Consider the following 23,257-nt stretch of genomic DNA (forward strand, 5'->3'; position numbering starts at 1 on the left):
CTAGTTAATGTTTCATTTTTCTTCTTCAGAGGTACTGCAAATTTTTAATTCTTCCATTGTTACTGGAAAATTTAAATGATTATTTTCACAAACAACTCTGTCTGGGGTTTTTGGTGGTTTACAGCTAATTTTGCTCTTGTATACTTTGTTCATTTTAACCTGAAAAGCTCTTTACATTTTCAATATGCCTTTCCTGTCTGTCTTAAAATCTTATTTCCTGAAGGTTGTACTGTATCTCTTGTTCCTATATGTTCATTATACTACCTTTATAGATACTAATTTTTAACAGTTTCAGAAGATTTTCTTCCCTAATTATTTCATCTCTCTCTGTCACTGACTTTCTGTAAGTCACAATGGCAGAGTGAAGATGGGGGACTGGAACTTCCTTGGGGGGATTTTGGAGGAGGTTCATATCCATTCCACTATGGTAGGCAAGATCTGGCTCACCATCCTGTTCATCTTCCGTATGCTGGTCCTCGGGGTGGCAGCTGAGGACGTATGGAACGATGAGCAGGCTGACTTCATATGCAACACTGAGCAGCCTGGATGCAGGAACGTGTGCTACGATCTGGCTTTCCCCATCTCCCTCATCCGCTACTGGGTGCTGCAGGTCATTTTTGTGTCTTCTCCCTCACTGGTTTACATGGGCCACGCTCTCTACAGGCTGCGGGCCCTGGAGAAGGAGCGGCAGAAGAAGAAGGTACTGCTGCGGAGGGAGCTGGAGTTGGTGGATGTGGAGTTGGCAGAAGCCAGGAAGAGGATCGAGCGGGAAATGAAACAGCTTGATCAGGGGAAGCTTAATAAAGCTCCTCTGAGGGGTTCCCTGCTGCGTACCTACGTGGCTCACATTGTCACCCGCTCTGTCGTTGAAGTGGCCTTCATGACAGGCCAGTACCTCCTTTATGGCTTTCACCTCTACCCACTCTTCAAGTGTGAACGGGATCCTTGTCCCAATTCTGTAGATTGTTATGTTTCCAGACCAACAGAGAAAAGTGTCTTCATGGTGTTCATGCAATGCATTGCTGGAATTTCCCTCTTCCTAAACATCTTGGAGATCATGCATCTTAGTTACAAGAAGATCAAAGAGGGCATCCTGGACTTGTACCCTCACTTGAGAGACGAGAGAGATGAACTTGATGACTACTCTGTGAAGTGTAAAAAAGAATCTGTTGTGCAAATATGTGCTGCCCGAAGGGTAACAATTGCCTCTGCACCTGGTGACTACAACCTCTTGACGGAGAAGGCGCAGGGCATTTACCCAAGCCTTATCAAATCTTCAACTTTTCAACCCCAGGGTGAGCTGGCCAATCAGCAGGATTTGGAGGATTCCAGATGTGCAGCTCAAAGACCCCCAGATTATAACTACACCTTGACTACCAAGGAGCCCTGCTCTCCGTGCTGTGACTCCCCGATTAATCCAACGCAGGAGGCTGAGGACTTTTTGCATTTCCCCTCACACAGTAAGGAGGAGAACAGCAGTAGAAGAGATAGCCTAGACTCTCCAAAATGCCAACATAGGGCAGCTCACACTTCCTCCTTCCCCACGCTGCCAGTCAGTGCATCGAAGAGGCCATGGAAGGCTCATAGCTCTTTCATTTGCTCCACCGTGTTAGAGGGTAAAAGCTCTGACACAGATTCATATGGGGCTGCAAAAGCCAGTAGTGGACCTCCCTCTCCAACACAGTCAAAATTAGACACCAGCCATCAAAGCCGGCCCTCCACCCCTGAGTCACTGGAGGACTCCAGCTCAGGATCCATGTACAATTCCAGACCACCTTCTTCCAACTGCAAAACATCGATGGCAAGCAATACAAGCAGCAGACGAGCGTCAGACCTGCAAATCTAAACTTCAAAACAAACTGGGCCTTATTTGCATTATCGCCAATCCATGTTCCTGGTATATTCACCATTTGGATTTAACAGTCCTCTAATCTGCCTTCAAACTGGTGAGCGTTTGCTAATATTTTGTTTAATCTGTGCTTTTATTTTAAATGCATTTCAACCAATGCAATTGACATTTATAATTTCCTTTGGGTGACATAATAAAATATGAAACAACAGAACTGTGTACTGTATCTTTATATATTTTTGTGTTTGCTTTTGGAATAAAGCGTGTTTTCTATTGTGTCAAACTGTATGGATTACAACAAAATTAGTTAACATGTGGGCAAACAGCTGCATCATACATCTTGATGGTCTAGTCCAAGATTAGACAGGCCCCCACTGAGCCAAATATAGATGAGCTGTAACAAGTGCTGTTTTTCAGTTAGTCACGTCTAAAATGGAGAAGAGATAATGAGTTGACCTGTACAGATTTAGGAAAATGTGCTACCATTGGTTGCGTTTTAATCCACAATGATAAAAATCTGTTATGTCTCATGTCAGTTTCCTGTGCATATCAATAAGATGCCAACAACCCTCCGCTATCCTCACCAACAACAGTACTGTTGGATTACGTTCCTGCTTGATAGTTTCTGTTTGTCCCTGAAGGAACAGCTGCAAATTATTATTAAATCCTGGTCCCTAAGGTCTGCATTTCACTCTGCATTAGTGTTGTACCTGGTTTGTGTCTTATGGGGATTTTGTTAATATGTCATCATTGCACATGTAGAATACTGACTTATGCAATATTGATGTAGACATTAACAAAATTTATATTCCAACAAAAGCCTGATTGATACAGATTAGAAATTAGTTCAACAATAACTTAATTACAAGACTGTGCTTTATTTTACCAGCCACTTACATTTTAAAGCTTTTTACTGAAAATTGTTCACTTACACCAGACCTTTGGAAATAAAGGATTAAGTGCTGTCATGCACTGTTTATAACAATGCCAGAAAAATACAATAATCAGAGATGTGTTATATTCTAACATAGACCCCTCAAGAAAAGTCCCACGTCTTAAGAACTGGCATGTCTAGTCACATAGGAGGGTATGTTCTATTGTAAAGCTATACTTAAGACTGAAATAACAACTTATATATATATATATACATACATACATGTACAGAATAAGTTAGATTCTAAGAAACAAATTAGAAACTAAAATAAAAAAAACAGCACAGCTACATAACAATTCTTGGCTTTCACTTTTAAAGTGTCGTCTTGTCTTTTAATTCAAAAGTGACAATTTAAACAAAAAATACATTCCTCAAACCAAAGCTTTGCTGAGTCTAGTCAGCTGTGGTCCCATCCTCTGATACAGGTTCATAACGCTGCAGCTACAGAAATGGAGAAGAAAGTACACCCATGTTAGTTTAGTTTATTATCCTTTTGGAGATTCCTTTTGTCTGAGGCAACTGTCGGACAAATACAACAAAGGACATTACAGTACAAGTCAGACATTAATTAGCAGACTGCCCCACAACCTTACCAACGATCAAACATCAAGTACAACAAAATGCCAGTGGCACGACTCTCATGCCATCAAGGATTTGTTTAAACAGAGCTATATTGGAAGGTATGATTGATCTTTGAGCACTGGTAGTCCACAACGGCAGTACCCTATATCCTTGTCCTGGTAGCAAAATGTCATATTCGCCATAGAGGATGTGATACGCACACTCAATGAGCAGTGTCATACTGTGTTGTTGTTGACCCCAAATCTTACTAGACAAAATAAACTTAGTTTGTCATGTTTACTACATACAGCGAGAAGTATCAAGTAATAAGACCAAAAGTGAGAATGCTCTCCACAAATTAATGATAGAAAAGTACCAGTATCTGTTAAGTCCACTCCAAAGTGTTTAAGTTTATGCATAAAGTACACTCTCTTGTAAATGACAACGGTGTTTATGACTTCAGTGCAAGACCCAGGCAAGATGAGAGGAAATGGACTCTGTGTTTTACATTGATGATGCTTGGTGCACAAATGCAGTCAAGATGGACTCTGTTTCCCAAATGACTGTTTATTGTGAAAAAGAAACTTTCATTCTATCATCTGGTTGCTGCTGTTTACATTCACCCCATGCAAATTCAAAAAATGCGCCGTGGAATATTCGGGGTGTATATATATATATATATATATATAAACTGTATTGTTTAATTTTATTTTAAACATTACTGTATTTTAATATAGCCTACACTTAAATTATATGTTGAATGTGTAGCAGGAACTACAAATGTTGTTTTGCAGCCTTGTGCTGTATAATGATAAATAAACAACCTTGTATTATACAAGCATAGATCATTTACCATAGCTACCTTGTAGGGCAGCCTTTCCATTAGTTAGGTGCTTTAACCGGTAAATGACACGCATAACTTTTACGATAAGCTTACCCGTGTTTTGAGGTCTTTGTTTTCCTCGGCCAGACATGCACACCTCTGTCTCAAGTCAATCACCTCCTGCTGCAGAGCCTCTGTGTCTGCGGAAGTCAAGCCACCAGCACCGAGGTGCTCCTTGACAAATCTGGAAGGAGTTGGTTAAAGAATCTACAGGAAGCAGTTGCCTCCTTTATTAAGTGAATTCTTAACATTTATCTTTATTATTATGAGTATTATTTGTGTATGAGTGACAGGTGGGGATCAACTCACTACCAACTAAACCAGGAGACAATTTCTACAACCACTCACGGGTTCAGTAGAGTCTGTTTGTGTGTCTAAAAGGATACTCCAGAGCATTGTTGGGCTTTTCTGGTTGTTCATACAAAGCCACTAGAACTGAAATCCAGGAGTGAAAAACAGTTCAGGCAACAGGTATCAACTTCAGTACTTTTTGGATACCAAAACTTTACTGTTGACAGAAAATGGTTTTGTAGATTCTTGACATTGTATTTGAATGGATATTTCCCGAGTCAAGTAATAATTTTGCTAACTTTAGACTGTATTTATTCAGGCAAAGTTATTGTGCTACTACTAAAGACACCATTAAAATGCATTTGAGAAGTTTGGCATAATTTGTTCTTTGCTTTGTTAAAAGAAAAAAAAAAGTTTTGTGGAACAACATTTTCAGATGTTCAGTTCTGGATTTACGCTCTTGTGTTGGCATCTTTTAAACATTTTCCTATTACCAACAAAGCAGTGCTTCAATATGTTAATAAATGTGCCATACCACTGGTGAGACTGTCAACTACACCGGCTTTCTCCAAGTATCTCCGAAACTGTTCCCTTTTGGGGTCTGGAGCCTGCAGGAGGAAAAGTCAGGCAACAACTGATTACAAAACTATCAACTGTCAGATCTAGTTCATTAACTAGAAGTGAGACGTTAGAAGTCAAATATCATGGTATAATTTCCACTCACTCGTTGCCTAAGTGCCCTGCTTGTTAGTCCTCTAAGTTAACAGTTAAGGTAAGTTAATTTTAGACATAAAATTATCAAATGATGACCTGAAGCAAAAAATAGACAAACAAAAATCACTCGTTCAAAAATCAGTTTGCAGTTGGTTTGTTGCCTTATTATCTTTTCGGTTCCCTGTTAGGTGTATCCACAAATATTTACAACCTCCATTCCAAAACATGAGATGTCACAGGTGGTCAGCCTCCTCACTGATGAACACCTTGTGACCTCCCAGCGTGCTAATATTAGCTTAGCTAGCTTACGGTTACTAGACAAGGAACAGTTTGTACAGAGCATTCGTTAACAGTAAAGCGACAGCAAACACACTTACTCTATAATGTGCCATAGTGATGTAGGCTACAAAGATGATGTTGTTGTTCTTACAGACACAATGTTTTGTGTCCTGCCTGATATTGAAAGCCAGGTACACCCAGCTAATCTCTGGCGGCCGGTCGGAGAAGTTAACTTTCGTTTGTCACCTTCCTTCAAGCAACGCGGCTCTGCTGGGCTGGATGCTGCTTTCAGGTGTTCCTTGAAAAAAAACAACATATCTTCCCCCAAGCGTTGACCGGGACAGTCTTTTTTTTAGTACATTGGCTGTTGGTTTTATTTGCTGAGAGCGTTTGACTCATGGCCTAAGTATTTATAAAAATCGTAATGCCATGGCTACGACTCTTTGGGTCTTGATAGACCCAAAGCTTTAATTAATTTTTATTTTATTATTATTATATCTTTATTTTACCAGGCTAATTATGTTTCTTGTTTACCATAACGGCTTGGCAGGAGATAAAGGCCTCTTGTAGGGAATGGGTACTGAGATTAAATAAAAACAAATAAAATAATAACAGTCAACAGGGCAACATAAAATTGGTCTTTTAACAATTGACAGGTTATTTTCTTTAATTGAAATGAAAACTTGCACATTATGAAACTCTGTGCAAAGGTCTTACATGTCCCTCTTCTGTCTGTGTATTTTTCCTCTCAGCACACACCGCTGAGCAAAGGGTGAACCGTATTTCGTAAAAATACATTTTAAGGGGTCTTTCTAGAGTTTTAACGATCATTTCCGACATTTTAGAAAGACCTTGAAAGCCTTATTTTTACTGTAGTGGATTTCTGCCGCCATCTGCTGGTAATACTGCAGAACACCACAGCTGTCCACTTTGTTTTAGTTCGTTTTAACAGCCTTCACCAATGTTCACTTTTTTTACACCAAATAATAATGTATGAATTATGTATTATTGATACATTAAAACACAAACGGCTCTAAACGGCTGTGTCCATAGCGTGTATTTGCTTTTTATTCGGGTGATAGGTCTCAAAACAAGTCTGAGTACTAGTCAGGTGACAGCGACAAACCTCAGTAGAGTGACAGGCAGGTCGACCAATCATTTATCGCATTTCAATCCAGACAGCAAATCAGAATTAAGAGGTGGACCCAATGGGCGAGTTTTTTTTTCAAGGGAGAGGAAATCCTTAGGAAATGTGTGGGATCACGCTCCGTGTTTCCAAGTAGCCCTGGCATTATTGACAAACTATTTTCATTCTGTGACGGTAGTTTGTGTTGCATACCGATTTTCAGATACAAACACGGGTGTGGAGACCGACAAGTAAGGGGGGGAAGAGGGGAAGCGACAGTCGTTAGGTCAAAATGTCGATTCAGTACGAGGTGGAACAGCTGGCTGACAGCTACGGGGTTGCAGACTCGTTCCCCAAAGATTTCGGTTATGGTGAAGAGGAGGCCGACATCGAGGACAGCCCGGCGCCGTCCGACAGCAAACCGAGAATCCTGCTTATGGGTTTGAGAAGAAGCGGCAAATCATCCATACAGAAGGTAGGAAGAGATGTGAAACTGTTAGCCTTTCGAGGTGAGCGGCGCCTTCCCTAGCTTCACGCAAGTAAATGGGACGTTAGCCAAAATAGCTAACGACTTAGTTTAGCATGTCGCAAGGGACTGTAGCTATCTGTCAGCACGTAACATGTCAAGCTACATGAGAGTGGAAAAACTGAAATAAAAATACCTACCGCAGCTAATGACTAGTAACCCTTAAGTGTTAGCTAACGTAAGTGTAGCTGTGAATTATTAACCAGGTGTACAGAGACGCTAGGTGCATCTTTACTGATATGTGGACACAAAGCATGTGACTATTTGGTTAACAACTTGTCCAACATGCCAATTATAACTAAGTCCCACCCAGTTGTGAGGCATAGGGCAGGTCTGATGTGCAGCTCTCACATGACAGCAAACCGACCACACCTTCCGTAACACTTTCCTTTTAAATCTGTGCACCAGGCAGGAACAGCACCTGCAGTCTGGCCAGCATCTTCCCCTATGCATTTAATTCATGGCTGGATTAACAAGTTTGGGGGGGGGAGCAGCCAATACTCCCAGGGTTTCCCCCAGTAACGTTTTTTAGCCGACGTGGTAAACCACCAAGATCCTGACGCAGCTTGTCTTGTGATCAACATACTTAGTAGGTGAAGGCCCAAAGAAATTCATACAAGCACCTCGGTTTTAGATGCCTTCATTATGTATTTCTTAAATCATCTTTATGATATTGGTGGTCTTTTTCTTTTAGGTAAAACAAAACTGCAGGAACTAAAATATTTATTACGTTTTTGTTTGTTTGTCGAAATCTAATATTGACACATTTCATTTGATCTAGACCAGACACATGGTCCCATTACAAGGCATAGCCTAACAAATTTCCAATTAGCCAAACCAAAACCACTTAAAATGCAGTGAACTTGGGGCTTTTTAGGGCCTCTTGGAGTTGTTGCCCATTTTTCCCTCTTGGTAATCCATCCTTGATTTGATTGCCTTTGCTTTTGCATGATCCAGCTAACTCCTACAGCAAGGTTAGCTGCCTTGATTATATTCCTCAAGTCTACCACTTTCAGACTGGCACTGTGGTTGAATAATAGATGAGATGCAGTTGTGCCTTCTATGATATTTTATTATTTATGTTAACATTCAATGGGGAAGTAGAATCATTCTGGATATAGCATGACTAGCCAGAAGAATATCCTACAGACAATGCCTGAAGACATAAAAGTAAACAATTGCAGTTGTCTGTACTGAAGTGCACATGCACACTTGTACTGTTCTACTATAATCCCCACACCGTCAAGTCTCAGATTAATAGTCTCCTGTAAGCCTCCAGTATGGGCTGAAAACATGTGATTTGGCTTTTTGCTGGTTCATTGGCCTATGTCCTCAGTGGCTCACACACTGATTCAAAATGGCAGCTGTGGAGAGAACATTCCAGTTCCTCCATCATAACCCACTGCAATTTATTTTCTACCTGCTACTGCTTTCAGTAGACCAAGACCCTGATCAACCCATACTTCACTTACAGCTGCAGTCTTAGTGTCTGCTGTTTGAAAGCATGCACCTGAAAAGTGCTGAATATAGAGTGACGTGTGTTGCGTCAGAGTGAGTGTGCAATGTTTTGTCTTTATCCATTGTGCTCTGCGTGTGATATCCGAATTATGACTTTATGCTTAAATCATAGCATAAACCAGAATACAGTGCTGTTGGGATAATCTCTCCAGTGAAAACATTTATATTCTGATGCAGGTAATTTTGCAACATATTGTAAGGCTATTTCATTTACAATACATCACTATCTGTGTAACTAGTGAAGAAAACCCTAAAACTCTTATTGAAAAAGTTGTAGTCACGTTATATGTATTCCTATATTTATTTGCTGTATTGTTAAATGCTTATGATTGGTAGGCAAATGAGATTAAAGAATATGTAGCAAATATTTAAGTCAGACATTTAATAAAAATGTTAAACAGTTGTTTAATGAACATTAAAGCAAAGCAAAAGTTGAAAAGAGAGTATACACTCTGCTGTGCGGTATGTGTACAAAAAGACAAATGGAGGTTTGTCTAGGTAGGCAAACGAAGCACCCCAAATGCTTGAGATATTTTAAAGGAATTAAATCTCATGAAATCATTTTTTTTATTTGTATGAATAATAATACAGCCATGTGCACCAGAAAACATGGTAGTGAGGAGGATTTTCAATCCATTAAATTAGTCTCTTGGCTGTCATCGACCCAAGCACCAGAGGTTGTAGTATGGCTGTAGTCAGATGAAAAGGTTTTCTGAGTATTATGTTGGTGTGATATCATACTAGCCTTCAGGACTTGGTGTGATTTCAGGACTTTAAAAAAAAACAATCTGTCTGCATTTATTCTACTTAAATATGTATTCAATTATGATTTCAGGTGGTGTTCCACAAAATGTCTCCAAATGAGACTTTGTTCCTGGAGAGTACCAACAAGATCTACAAGGACGACATCTCGAGCAGCTCCTTTGTCAACTTCCAGATTTGGGACTTCCCAGGTCAGGTTGACTTCTTCGACCCCACCTTCGACTATGAAATGATCTTCAGAGGAACCGGGGCTTTGATATTTGTCATTGATGCTCAGGTAAAGAGCTGTAAAACAGTGGTTAATTTGACATGGTCATGAACACAGGAAGTGAAGTCAACACTTTTGGTGTTGTTTTACATGCTGTGAACATAAAACAAAACCGTGTCATGTTTCAAATATATTGAATTTAAATTCTGGGTACTGGCTGTACATTTTATATTACAAACACAAAATCTGATAAAAGACTGTCTGACATTCACATATTTGCTACTTGGTGAAACTGCACATATAAAGAAAACAAACTTTTTTTTTAGTACTCGCTGTTGATGTAAGTTACAGTAGAAGCCCTTTGAGAATGAACTCCGTGATAAACAGCCGGAGCAGCCAGGATAAAAGTCAATTACATGCCACGGCTTTTATGCCAGTGCTATCCCCATGACATGAAGCGCTTTAAAGAAGTAATCTCAGCGACGATGTTAGCCACTGCTGATCTGATTGCAGCACTTATTTGTACTCAAGGAGGTGCATCAGATTCAATTTGTTGCAGCAGTTGGTCACACAGTGATATCTGGGGAGACTTGTTTTTGTCTTGCTGTTTCAGAAGACAAAGCAGCAGTACATTTCCTCATACCTGTTATCCCTGTAACACTTTTTTTAATAGGCCATGTCTTGTTTTTCCAGTTGATTTTACTGATTAGCTGTCGCATAGTTTTTGTAATTGCAATTTATCTTTTAAGTATAATCTTAAACTGAACTGAAATATTTAAAATGGGTGTTTTCAGGGTTCATCCTAGCAGAAGATGGTCATATGCACTTTTGAGGTGTATAAATGTTTAATGAAGCTTATTTGTTTTGTTCTCAATAGTTTTAAAGTGACAGCATAACAAATATAAAAGTGATGAATTATTTAGCATTTGTATGCATGAATGCAGAAGATAATTGTGATCTAATGTAAGGACTATAGGCTACTTGAAGTTTAAATTTTTGTAATGCGTTTGTGGCCAGTTTTATGTCTCGCTTTTTTATAAAGATGTATTGCATATGTGTATTTCTATGTTACTTTCTACCTCAGGATGATTATGTGGAGGCCCTGGGCAGGCTTCACCTCACCGTGTCGCGGGCCTACCGAGTCAATCCAGAGATCAACTTCGAGGTGTTTATCCATAAAGTGGACGGCCTCTCAGACGATCACAAGATCGAGACCCAGCGAGACATCCATCAGAGAGCCAATGACGATCTGGCAGACGCTAGCTTAGAAAAGCTGCATCTCAGGTACACTTTATTAACACTTTATTATTTTACTTCTATATCTCTAGAAGGCTGAAGAAGAAATTATTTTTCCCCTGCTACCCATGCAATCACAGAGGATGTTGATACAGAGAGTAATTTAAATTCATGGTGTCTCATGCAAGTACGTTGACTCACACCTGTTATCCATATGTGTGCAGTCTACAAAAGTCATGCAAATGGGCCTTTCTCTTTTTCCTAGTAACATATTATGACATTATAAAAGTGGAAAACATATGTCTACATGACTGGGTAAGATGAGACATGCAAAATCTAGGTATTCTTGGGTAGTAAACATGGAACACCTGTTATAAATAATGGCTTAAGTCAATGTGAAAATCAAATTGGCACATTTGACATCAGGGGGTCCTATGTTACTACTCATTTTAGAATACTGCATTAAAACACGCACATGCCCTTACCCCTCTGAAACATCTTGCTCCAGTCTAGGTTGCAAAACTGGTTATGGTTGTTCTTCCTGTGTTTCGGGATCATGTTTGACTGACCTGCTTTGTTTTGGATCACACTGCCTTGCTTGTCAGGACCAGCCCTACTCTGCTTCTGATTGGCTAGTAGTCCTTACCTAGGTACTGCACATGTGCAACTCCCAACAAAGATCTTATAGAAGTGAGATGCTTCACTCGGTAGCTAAAACGGAGAGTTCAACACAGGGATGAAAAGAGGTGCTGCAGCAATGTATGACAAAAATATGGTGTTTTTTGAAATTGAAACCATGTAAACCTGTTCTGGTACAACCCCTAGATAAAAATATAGCTGCGAGCAGCAATGATCGGGATACAAGCAAGTCGCGAAAAACGCAACATTTGACATTTTTCAGAAGAGAAGAAAAGACGCAGATGACTTAAGAGATTAAAGAGATGAACTTTGAGATAATTGGGGAAACGCAAACTTGATTTTTACAGCATCACCTTGAGATCAGAGTGTCATTATATGTACCCAGACTACTGGGTGAATTGTTCAACCCACCTGCAACAGGCTGTGTTTAGGAGTTTTAAAGTTTAAGCTGCACAAACACTTTTTAGCAGAGAAAAATTGGAAGAAAGTGTCATGTGGTCCAAATAAAATAGAGAACTTAAACTCACTCTCATCTGAAAACCCCAATTGTCAACAAGTCAGACTCAGTCAGCTGGGGATTTGAACCAGAGTAGGTTCCTAACTGACTGAGCTACTGGTGAGAGGGTGTTACCACACACCTTCTCACAAGTTGAGTTAGTGATGTCACATGTGCCAGACCTGGATAGTTTTGTCACTTTAAACTTAAAAAGCTTACAACTGTCAAGATGTTGGTGAGAAAATTCTGACAAAAATCACACATCATTTTGCCGGTTTTGGGTGTGTGATCCAAAACTGAGCCAAAAAAAAACTGTTGTGCATACTGTACAAGTTATGGCAAGATACTGAATATCACTGTAGACTCACCGTTTGACCGATCCAAAAACCCTTTGCAACACTCAGTATCGGCCATCCAGAGAATGTCTCTGTTGCTGGACAGGAGGAGTTTTAACCACAGCCCACATTGTATGGTTACAAAACTTACAGTAAGAATGTTGTTCAAAATTGATCAAAAACGCAGTCGCAGCTTAGATATGACTGAGCTCTCTCAGGTTGGCACAGCAACAGTAATTTGAATTATGGGATTAGGGAAGGCTTAGTTTAACAGTGGAAGTGTTGATGTACAACAGCCTGTGCCCTGCATACCTTTGGTGTTACTGTGAGATTCCGCTTTGACCTCCTAAATGAAGAAACCATGACCTATGCTTCACATACCAGAGCTCTCCAAAGGTCTGACGTACTTGTATGATGTAGAGAGAAGGCTGAAGTCCTTACTGTGCAGTAGTTCACACCATTGTCTGATGCTCAGTCAAAATAATACGTTTTGGCTCAGGAGATGTCTGATTACTAATTGAGTCATCAACAAATTAATCCATAATGTGAAAGAATAACCGATTAATTTATGGAAAGACAGTTGGTTGGGAACAATTTTGATATTTGATATAATCACTCAAGTTTTTTTTTTTTTTTTTTTTTATCTACTCAAAATGCCAAAAATTTATTGGTTACACTTCTCACATTTGAGAAGCTGTATTATTTTCTGATTTATCATTGTAAATAATATATTTTGGGGTTTTTAATTATTGATCAGACAAAACCAACAATACCATGTTTATTTGGGCAAACTTTTTTTGTTTTACAGTTTTATGACTAAATGATTTTAAAAATTAATCAATAGATTACGTGATAATTAAAATAATGTTTTTTTTGCAGCCCTAATCAAAAAATATGAGTAGAAACTGTAAATGTGTTTTGTACAACATTAAACAGGCTGTCCTGGCTGAACCTGGTCAGCTCTGCAGCAGCTTTACTGTTGATGTTTGGCTGTGTTGGCACATGCTGCACTGTGTTTTATGTGGGGTGAGATTGTTGTTTATTTCAGTTAGACAGCCAGAGCGGTCGGTCCTGGATATATGGTGGCACTGAGAAGCCTTTTTTTTTTTTTTTTTTTTTGCTCTTCTTTGTGGCTCTCTGGTGCTTTCTTCACTGTGAAGTTGAGCTTCTGCTGTCTGCAGTGTATGCAGACTGTTCCATTTGGCTCAAGCCACTGGCTTCTCCGGGGTCTGATATTTTTATTTATATATATCTCTGTAACCAAAGTCCGTTAGTCATGTGGGTCCAGTTTTGCCGCAGACACGTGAAGACAGTTTTTTTTGCTAACATTTAGTTTTTATTGCTGTGTTTTTATGTCTGAATCAGGCTTAAATGCTTTGATTAACAGCTATTTTCTAGCATTCGGTGTCTGTCATGTGATCTCGTGACTATGTGTAATTTTACCTGCTTTCATATGTGTTTTGAGGAAGTGAGAAGTGTTTCCTGCTACTAACGGTTTATTCACTTCCTTTTTTGTTTTTTTATCTCATTCAGCTTTTACTTGACGAGTATTTACGATCACTCCATCTTTGAGGCCTTCAGCAAAGTGGTGCAGAAGCTCATCCCTCAGCTTCCCACTCTGGAGAACCTCCTGAACATCTTCATTTCTGTAAGTAAAGAACAGCCAACACTTGTGTGATTGAACCGGAATGAGTTTGTCATTGACCAGCGTGATTTGTGTGTGACAGCCTGCGTGATGTGAGTCACTGCCAGCCCTGAAGGCACATATGATTAGCAGTTCCTCCAACACCATTTAGCCATTTAAGGCCTTGATTGTAATGCTGGCCGTGGATGCTGCATATGATTTCTTCCTCAAACATAGTCTTGATAATACATTTTGATTATGTTGCTGTTGATGACAGTCACTGGGAGAGATTTGTCTCTGGGCATACATGATATTGAGTGCAAAAAACAGTCCTGCCTCACATGAAATTTGCATTTTATTGCAAAATGTACTTACTATTCCGGTATCCAGAGAGTTCACATAGTTTAAGAAAAGTCTTCAATGTCAGACAAATATTTACTTGAAGAGGGTAATGCTCCAGCTTTGTCTTTGACTTATGTCTGTAGTCAACATTTCACAAAGTAAAATGTTATATTTCATGATTAAGTAATGAAAAATACTTAAAAGAACATTTAACTTTAACTTGGTGCCATCAGACTGTGCCTCCGCCGCTCCTGAATGCATATAGGGGAAACACTGACTTATTATCTGTTTTGTCGTTTATTGGCACACATGCTGTCATGACCAGATGATTAAAGCTGCATCTAAAACAGCAAGTAAAACCCTGTATTTTGAAGCTTTGTGAAGATAAGTGAACTGAACCAAAGTGAAGCTTAATTCTTCTTTATGAACCTTTATGTGCCAGATGATGGGTGAGCATTCCAGTGGAGCCCCATAACTATTACTGATGAAGTACCGGGTTTCCATAAGAGTGCTGTCACAACTTTTGGCCCATTTTATTATGTGTATTGAGAAATTCTGGAAAATCAATTGAGGATTTGTTAATGGATAAAATATGCAGGAATCTCTGTTTATGCCTAATCGAGCAAATTAAATACCTTACAAATATTGCCATAAAGCAGTCCTGCTCATTGATTTGTGAGCGGGGCCTAAATACTGTACACCCAGATATATTACTTCCAAAGTATTAACTGCATGGAAAATCTAGGGCTGAAATAATTAGTCAATTATGCGTTTGTCGTATTATTTATTTATATATTAATTGGCAACAATTTTCATAATTCATTCAGCTTTTTAAGTAATTAGAAAGTTCACCAGGTCCAAATTCTCAAATGTAAGTATTTGCCAGTTTTCTTGGTCTTGTATGACTTCTGCTTCAGGAAAATGTGATTTCACTTTTGTCTGACATTTTAAAGACCAAACGATCCAAAAAAGTTAGTTATTGCCCAGTAAAATGTCTGACAGCTGCTAAATTAGTATCATCTCATTCACATTTGTCATCATATCACCCACCCTTACTGTGGACATATGTCCAGTGTAACTCATCAGATAGTAGTACCCTGCTTCTTTATTTTATTATATCTATTATATCTTTCCTTTGTCTCTCTCCCTCTCTGTTGTTCGTCGCCTAATATTTGTCACTGCCAGAATTCAGGGATAGAGAAGGCCTTTCTGTTTGATGTGGTCAGTAAGATCTACATTGCCACAGACAGCTCTCCTGTAGACATGCAGTCCTATGAGCTGTGCTGTGATATGATTGATGTGGTCATTGACGTCTCCTGCATCTATGGGTGAGTGCGTTTTTATTTGTTTATTTTAACAGTAGTAATTGCAGTCAGAGTTGGGTTATGGCTTTGTTTTCAGCTCTTCCTGTCATTCAGATGCAGTTTAGATTTATGTAAGTTTAAACTTTATAATAAGTGAATTAAAAACCAAAGGGAGGTAGATTTTCAATTAACTTTCTATAAATTCTTAATGCTTTAAAGATACAGAGTTCACCCATGTGTTGTCTAATAATGCTTTCATTGAACTTCATTATGCATTTATTTGCTTAAGTAATCCGAATGCTAGAATCTTTTTTTTCACATTTTCCCCTGAACATTAATGTGTTGTGTTATGCCACAACAGTCTGAGGGAGGACGGCAGCGGCAGCGCCTACGACAAGGAGTCCATGGCCATCATCAAGCTCAACAACACCACTGTGCTGTACCTGAAAGAGGTCACCAAGTTCCTGGCCCTTGTCTGCATCCTGCGAGAGGAAAGCTTCGAGCGCAAAGGTAAACTGTCAGGGAAATCTGAGATCTCCTGGAGCTCATCTGGCTTAATTTGGCTAATGAGGATGCAGCCTTGAGTCAAGTGCTTTCATATTTTCTTCCACGTTATTCTAGCACTGCAGCGAGGCTGGATTTACATGTATACAGAGGTACATATACATTGTAATATTTTTCATTTAAGTATATTAAATGGAACCAACAACTTAGTATTGCACTTTAATATAGTGCACAGATTTTGGTTTAAAAAGATGATGCAGCAGATGCGGAGATATGCTGACTTGTAGCCACTAATATGGATCCTACACATTTTATAAAGAAACTCAAAAGCATATCCTCTATTCGCCCAGTTTGTAACACTGGCTTTCTTTATAAAGTCACAAGCTCAAACTGAGATAACCTTGACTATAGAGTTAAATCAACACCTGTCAGTTTCCAGAGGGAGAAAACATTATAAGCTTTACAAATGTTGTGAATGGGTATTGCATTGGACTACATTGTTATTCTGTCTTTGTCATGTAGAAGTTGCTTTTGGGATTAACAAAATACCTTATTTATGGGGATGAAAGCACGGACTTATATATGGGGAAGTGGGATGAATGAAAATTATTATACAACTTAGTTTATGAGATTCTTTTATCACTACCTTTCCTCAGACTTTTCTTGCAATGCATTGCAAACAATAGTTAAGAGCCTAACATGATCCAACTGACTGCATTTTTTCCCTTCAGTTTTCATGTTTATTAACCCCCCAACCCGCAGCATGTTTGAAACATTAAGCCTTTTGACAGACTTTCTTTGTGCAGATATTGTTACAAAGCAAGACATACATGTCTCTAATCCATCTGTTGTATATTTCTTGCCTACTTAGGATTGATAGACTACAACTTCCATTGTTTCCGGAAGGCCATCCATGAAGTATTCGAGGTGGGCGTTTCCACCCAGCGTCCACTGGGCTCGCAGGCGGTTGGCTCACCCTGCACCAAGGCTGTTGCACTGAATGGCACGCCGCGGAACACTGTCTAGACACTGATGCAAAACAAAAAACTAAAAAGAGGGTAGAGGAAAGGAAAGATGGAGAGGGGCCAGGAGAGCCTGTAGAGGAAAGACTACTCAACTGGGGCTCACCTGCGCGCAAATCACAATGCCTTGCTCCCAGCACCTAAAGTACTGAGAGACGGCTTGAGCCACAAGTGTGTAAGACAGCACTGGAGCACACTGGACTGGTCAGACTTCTCAAGCTAAGATGGAAGGGAAATTCAAGCATTCGTTTGAGGTGAATGCAAGGCACTGTGTTAGCTGTGAGGAAATCAAGAGAGTAAAACTGCACCTGGACAAGAAGAGGTTCGAGATCTTTCTTTGGATTTCTTAAAGCAGTCAGAGGCTGTGATAATTAGCTGCTGGTCCCTCTGAAATGAACAATGTGAGGAGTAAAAACAAACTCTTGTTGTATCCTCTTGCTATGGACAAACTGTGATATCAGTTTTCAGGAATCTGTCTAGTGATGAACCCACCCCGACCACTTCTGTGCTGATGGAAAAGATGGTGGATGTGAACCGCTAGTCGTAACCCACACATGTTCAGAGATGGCCTTATGTAGATAAAGCTTGTCTGCAGTGCAAGCTTTCTCTCACTACCACTCACCTCACCCTACCTGAATGCTGCCCAGAACTCGCTTTTTGGTTTCACTTGTGAAGGGAAAAACAAGGTTTTGTTTGTTAGTAGACTGAAAAGGGATTGTGCTGTCCATCTATCGTAGTCTTTTGTGTGTGTGTGTATGCAGGTATATATTTGTGTGTATGCATGAGTGAGTGAGTGTGTGTGTGTGTGTGTATCAATGTCCGTGAAAAGGTGTGATTAGATCCCAGACAGGGCCCTTTCTCTGTACTGGTGAAGGACCTTTACAGAAAGAGCCTTCTTCTCAGTAACAGCAGCTTAGCATAATTAAACTCTTTTGAATCAGTGGAATTAACTTTTCTGCGTGTGCACCACTGAAAATTCAACTTTGACTTTATGATAGGTTGTAAAAATGAGTTTGGGTTTGGTCTTTGCAAAAGCACTGCCAAAATGATTAAATGATTCAGAAACGGTAAAATGATGAAAATAAGCCATGTAAGAAGGAAATGTATTAGGTGGGGTTGAGGTGCAGGACTGATTGAGGAGTTCACACCCCAGATAGACTTTCTATGACATTATGGGAAGATGACATGAACTGGCTGAAACTAGCATGTTTTCCACCTACAGTTTCAGTCGTGCCCAAAATTATTAACCCATATTTTGTATTGAGTTTGGCTCTGTTAAGCGGGATTCACAAGAACAAAATGTACCCATTCCAAGCATGCATACATTGGTGTGTTGACAACTTGTATTGCTGTAACACTGCTCATTGTACTCAAAGGTAGAAAGTGAAAATGAAACTAACCCAGAAAATAAAACACAAAGGAGGAGAAAAAGACCAAAATTCATTACTTTTGCCATTACGACACAAGATGTTGCATTTTCTGTATGTTTATATCAAGGGTGAGATGTGGGGTTCACAAAGTAGGATTAACATGTTATCCTGATAACTTTGCTGAGTAAAACGCCTGTAAAACGTTTTTGTTCCAGATTTGAAGGTGTTTGGGGTTTTATTCTGCAAAGTTATTCAGGTAACTCTGTGAACTTGCTTCTTGAAACAGACCCAAGACCTTCTCAACCTGTCGACCAGTCGTTATCAGTCACCTAAAAATAAGCACTTGCACAGCAGAACTGTGATGAATGATGATTTCATGTATTGTGATGCTATACCATGTGAAATAAATGAGCATTTACATTTTGTTTTTGTCAGTGTCATAATTGTCGACATAAAGTTAATTAAAAGACATCAGATCAAAAGACACCAAATCATCTTAATACTTATCTGGGTATATTTGTAAAACCTCTAATGAAAAACAGTCTTAGGTAATGTTTTAAGGTTAGAGGCAGAATGAATTGGTGCTCTGAAATGGCCCTTTGCTTACCATCTAATCTAATGCAAACCTACAAGCAAACGCAAGATGGCGCCATAAGACTAGTCAAATGTTCCCCACAGTGTATTATTCATTCTTGCCCCTTCTCCAAGCCCAATATCTGTTTTCATTCTTGTTAAATTTACAGTAAGCGTGCATCATTTGCTGATCCTGTATGGTGAATTATACAGCCCTTTAAATATGGCTATAAATGTCAACAGTTTCTGTAACCACAGTGAGTAGTAGAGAGAACCCCTGTTTCCGTTATTGGGCCTTCAGAATGAGCATGACAATAAAGTAAATTGGATTATTCAGCCCTGATGTAGAATATAGGCTTTAGCTCATGTCCAATTTGTAGTCGAGTTCATGTTGCCTGGGTATTTTCTACATGTTAACAGTCAAAATGACATTTTCAGCCTTTGCTAAAATGCTCAAAATAGTATTTTTTTAAGTGATTCTCTAATATGGAACTAGATACAATTGTCAGTTTTCTTGAGTTGGCTGTTGTTCATATGGCATTATGATGAGTGAGAAGAAAGAGGGGGAAAAAATACCCTTACTGGTTTAGTATAAAAACAATTCTCTGAATAGCTTCGCCATACAAGTTATTCACCAGTTAAGTTAAATAAGCCTCACAGCTACTGTCACGACCCATTATGTGGGGAGTAGGCGAGACAGCTAAACACCACTTCCACACAATTTAGATGCAATAAAACACTGACAGCTTTTTTATCCACTTCATTAAGCCAGTAATTTCTTATAAAAATCTCCCGCATTAATCCTGGCCATGGTTTCCCTGCGGTTCCTTAAGCTCTCCTCCAACCTTAGCCGCCTTGCTTTGATGCTTACTCAAATAGGCGCTAATTTGAGATAAATTATGCATCCGCATGTAGCCTACCCATGCCAGGGAATATAAAGTGTGACACCACTGAAAGATGGTGAATTAAGGCAAAGTGTGATATCTCAACGGCCTAATGGCAGATAGGTTAGGCCTGTCAGCCTGATGGTTTGTTGATCTGCAAGTCACTTCATATTCAGAGAAGGGGCGCGGTCATGTTTATGATGGTTTGAAGGTCAAAAACTTTTCTATTGTAGTCTATATTGTCCTTTTAATGTTGATGAAAAGGACAGATTTTATTGATCCCACACAGGGAAATTCAAGTGTCACCACACAAGAACAGATGCACAGATGAGTAAATTTAAAATTATGAACATCTACTACATACAAGTGAAGCATGAAAACTAAAAGGTACCAAATACACCATCATAAATAGTAACCAGTGAGTGTATTGAGACAAAAAGGTCACAAATAAAGTGAGGAGCCAATGAAGCTGCAATAAAAAGTGAAATTCAAAAATTACACTTGAGGGAATGAAACTGGGTGGTTGTTGAACTGTTACCAGTTTGCAGTTATTGCACATGAAGCAGCAAAAACCAAAGTGTGTAAACTGTGTCCCATAATGCATGACACAAGATTACAGATGGCAGTATAAGTGTGAGGCAGGCCTCCCAAGGGGGGCTTCAAACAGTTTCAGGGGAGGCTCAGTGAATGGAAGTGAAACAATATTACATTACTTATTGCATTACTTATCAAAAGCAGATCACATAGAATAGCCCACATTTGTGAGGGTTCTGAGATACAGTAGTTTTGGGGAACATTCAGTGTCAGAAAACCGATAAATGCCTTTGGACAGACCTTTTTTAAAAACTATTTGGTGTAGTTAGAAGTGATGTCAAACAGCAATATAAGGCTATCTTGGTTTAAAGGCTGTGTCTATGGGATCAAATAGTATAATCATGATAAAATCACATCAGCGACCCTTGCTGAATTTAAAGTGATTATTAGGCAATTCAAAATGCCCAGTATAAGTTGAGTCAACATTTTATTGAACAGACTGGTGAAATCCTAACTCAATGTGAACTATATCAACTTTTAGTGCACCTGAATCATTTAATATCCACTCAGTAATCCAGTGACTGAATACAATCTCTAGATGGGGCTGTTGTCTGCTGTTTCAGCTGTTGTCCCTCACTCTTCTCTCAAGTCTCTCTGCTTCACAGAGCAGGCAACATTGAGATCAACACCATGTACAGAGTCCTTCCAGATAGAGAGAGCTAGAGAAAAGAAGTTGTGGAAGCAGTAGAGAAAGAGAGAGAGAGAGAGAGGGAGAGAGAGAGAGAGCTGCATGATGTACAACTGTAATTTGGCACCGTAGCAGCTCCTGAAATTGCCTTGCTTTATCAAAGGCAACGCTGCTTCGCCCCCTGTCCCTAATAAGGAAGCTTAACCAATAATGAAATAAAGCGAGCAGGACGTACTTTTTCCCTGTGATGTCACGCTCACTTCCGCACGCCGGTCCGCCCTTCATCTTAGATGTCTTAGTATCATTACAACAATGATATTGTCATTACGTTCTTAATAAAACTCAGTCAGCGGTGTATTATCTCCCATCTTTACATTTTATTAGCCATGCTTATGAGGGATGAGGGGAAAATGACGTGACTAAGTGAAGTCGTCTCAGATAGGTGACAGATGCAGTACAGACTTCATTTGTTACATTGTAAGGTAATGCAGCTCCAGTGAGTGTAATTATGCAGCATGGACAAGGGAAGTTGGTGCTGAGATGGACAGTTTCGAGATTGCCTGGTACTACTGTACTACAGAGCTCTCAGCAGCAAGTTAATTTCATGCTTTTGACAGCGCTGCTTTACTTCAGGTCAAAATGAGAAACAATTAAGTTTCCAGTGTCCATGAAAGGATATAATAACAGACATACTTTGAGTTTATATTAGAAGTCTGTTGCCATGATATTTACAGTTCTCTCAAATTTCAAAACATAAATACCCAGTAATATGCCCAGTGGTAAAGATTTAGCCTGTGAAACGGGTATAGACATTACAGTAGCAGTCCAGACGTTCAAATTTAGCTGTTAACTTTGGAGGAACTTGGACAGTCTTTATACATAAATAATGAGGTATTGTGAGCCAAACATTTTTGTGTTTTTGATGTTATTTGATGTGTTTCAATTTCCACCTGTGACACATTTCTTTTTACTACCCTCCTCCTGTTAAAAACGGCCTTTAATTGGACTGAAGACATTTTTTTTTGGTTTCAGATCAATTGAAGTCTGTTAGAGCTGATGGATTAGTCTACTGACAGAAATTGACTGATTGATCGTCAACTATCAATTAATCGTTTAAGTCATCCTTCCATCATAAATACCAAACATTTCCTTGCTCCAGTTTCTCAGTTGGGAGACTGTTGACCAGACATTTTTACTATTTTGTGACCTGTAATAGGCCAAATGATTAATTGATTGATTGATAACAATTGTCACATTCAATAATCAAAATAACTGTTAGCTTCAGATCCAGAGTTTATGGTTGATTCATCTACAACACAAAATATAAATACCTGTATTGGAAAATGCTGGAGCAAAAGAAATCATAAATATCAAGGGAAAATGGGGTGTCAGAAAATATTGTGTAACCGAGAAAATCCCACTTTTCAAATAATCTTTTAAAAAAATTATTTTTTCACATAGCTGATACACTTCCAGAAAACTTAGTTTGATGCTTCTTTTGCAATTGAGTCTAAGCTGTTATGAAACCAAAACACACCTGCCATTAAATGTTCTCTTTAACACAGGTTTACACCTTTCCAGTTTACCTAACCACTCGACTACCGTTAATCTGCAGCAGTGGGAGGAGCTGGAGAAGGACAGGAGAGGGTAGGATAACAAAAGTGGGAGTTAGATGAAGGGACAGCCGTCTCCTGTATTTTCTTGGTCAGGCAGCAGAGCGTGGAGCGGAGGGGCCAGCGGGCCAGCAGCCAGCTAATGGGGACCAGCAGTGAGCAGGGGCTGAGGACAGCGCTGACAAAAGGAGCAGCGACAGATGCCATTATCTCAGCCTCATGCAGATACAATGGAGCTGGACGACACAGGCCCTGACATTGACAGACGCATGTGTGTGTGTGTGTGTGTGTTTGTGTGTGTGTGTGTGTGGAGCGCCTGTGTGGACTAAGAGAAGAAGCACGTGTGTGTGACCACTGTGAGGTTAATGGAACACGATAGAGGAGAAGTGGATTATCGTGGAGACTACGATTTCTTGGTAACACTTGTCTGAGCTCCACTGCA

The 23,257-nt window shown here is 39.5% G+C and overlaps 3 protein-coding genes across 3 annotated transcripts; 2 read left to right on the forward strand and 1 right to left on the reverse strand.

Moving 5' to 3' along the window:
* Nucleotides 1–249: 249 nt before the first annotated feature.
* Nucleotides 250–1,846, forward strand: gja9a (gap junction protein alpha 9a). The gene has a single exon (XM_038710857.1). The coding sequence runs from the start codon at nucleotides 368–370 to the stop codon at nucleotides 1,844–1,846; it is 1,479 nt and encodes a 492-aa protein (XP_038566785.1). The 5' UTR covers nucleotides 250–367.
* Nucleotides 1,847–2,707: 861 nt separating this feature from the next.
* LOC119897266 (c-Myc-binding protein-like) lies at nucleotides 2,708–5,768 on the reverse strand. Its single transcript, XM_038710859.1, has 5 exons — nucleotides 5,610–5,768; nucleotides 5,054–5,126; nucleotides 4,614–4,662; nucleotides 4,282–4,411; nucleotides 2,708–3,224 (listed from the first exon to the last, which is right to left on the reverse strand). Exons 1-5 carry the CDS (start codon nucleotides 5,622–5,624, stop codon nucleotides 3,177–3,179), a joined length of 315 nt encoding a protein of 104 aa, XP_038566787.1. The 5' UTR covers nucleotides 5,625–5,768; the 3' UTR covers nucleotides 2,708–3,176.
* Nucleotides 5,769–6,728: 960 nt separating this feature from the next.
* Nucleotides 6,729–18,946, forward strand: rragca (Ras-related GTP binding Ca). The gene is made up of 7 exons (XM_038710858.1): nucleotides 6,729–7,112; nucleotides 9,517–9,720; nucleotides 10,736–10,935; nucleotides 13,891–14,005; nucleotides 15,509–15,651; nucleotides 15,989–16,137; nucleotides 17,003–18,946. The coding sequence occupies exons 1-7, from the start codon at nucleotides 6,930–6,932 to the stop codon at nucleotides 17,155–17,157; spliced, it is 1,149 nt and encodes a 382-aa protein (XP_038566786.1). The 5' UTR covers nucleotides 6,729–6,929; the 3' UTR covers nucleotides 17,158–18,946.
* Nucleotides 18,947–23,257: the final 4,311 nt, after the last annotated feature.

The sequence above is a fragment of the Micropterus salmoides genome, unplaced genomic scaffold (assembly GCF_014851395.1).
Source record: "Micropterus salmoides isolate LMB-PRFRI ecotype aquatic unplaced genomic scaffold, ASM1485139v1 Ms_hic_scaffold_11, whole genome shotgun sequence".
Classification (NCBI taxonomy): Eukaryota; Metazoa; Chordata; class Actinopteri; order Centrarchiformes; family Centrarchidae; genus Micropterus; species Micropterus salmoides.

What these genes read in the sequence shown, in the direction of transcription:
- gja9a (XM_038710857.1), top strand. Translation starts at nt 368, where the DNA reads ATGGGGGACTGGAACTTCCTTGGGGGGATTTTGGAGGAGGTTCATATC.
- LOC119897266 (XM_038710859.1), bottom strand. An exon ending in AGTTGACAGTCTCACCAGTG is followed by an intron (nt 4,663 to 5,053) that starts GTATGGCACATT and finishes CCTGGATTTCAG; the next exon opens with TTCTAGTGGCTTTGTATGAA. An exon ending in ACAAAGACCTCAAAACACGG is followed by an intron (nt 3,225 to 4,281) that starts GTAAGCTTATCG and finishes CCATTTCTGTAG; the next exon opens with CTGCAGCGTTATGAACCTGT.
- rragca (XM_038710858.1), top strand. Translation starts at nt 6,930, where the DNA reads ATGTCGATTCAGTACGAGGTGGAACAGCTGGCTGACAGCTACGGGGTT. An exon ending in TATTTGTCATTGATGCTCAG is followed by an intron (nt 9,721 to 10,735) that starts GTAAAGAGCTGT and finishes TTTCTACCTCAG; the next exon opens with GATGATTATGTGGAGGCCCT. An exon ending in GGAAAGCTTCGAGCGCAAAG is followed by an intron (nt 16,138 to 17,002) that starts GTAAACTGTCAG and finishes TTGCCTACTTAG; the next exon opens with GATTGATAGACTACAACTTC.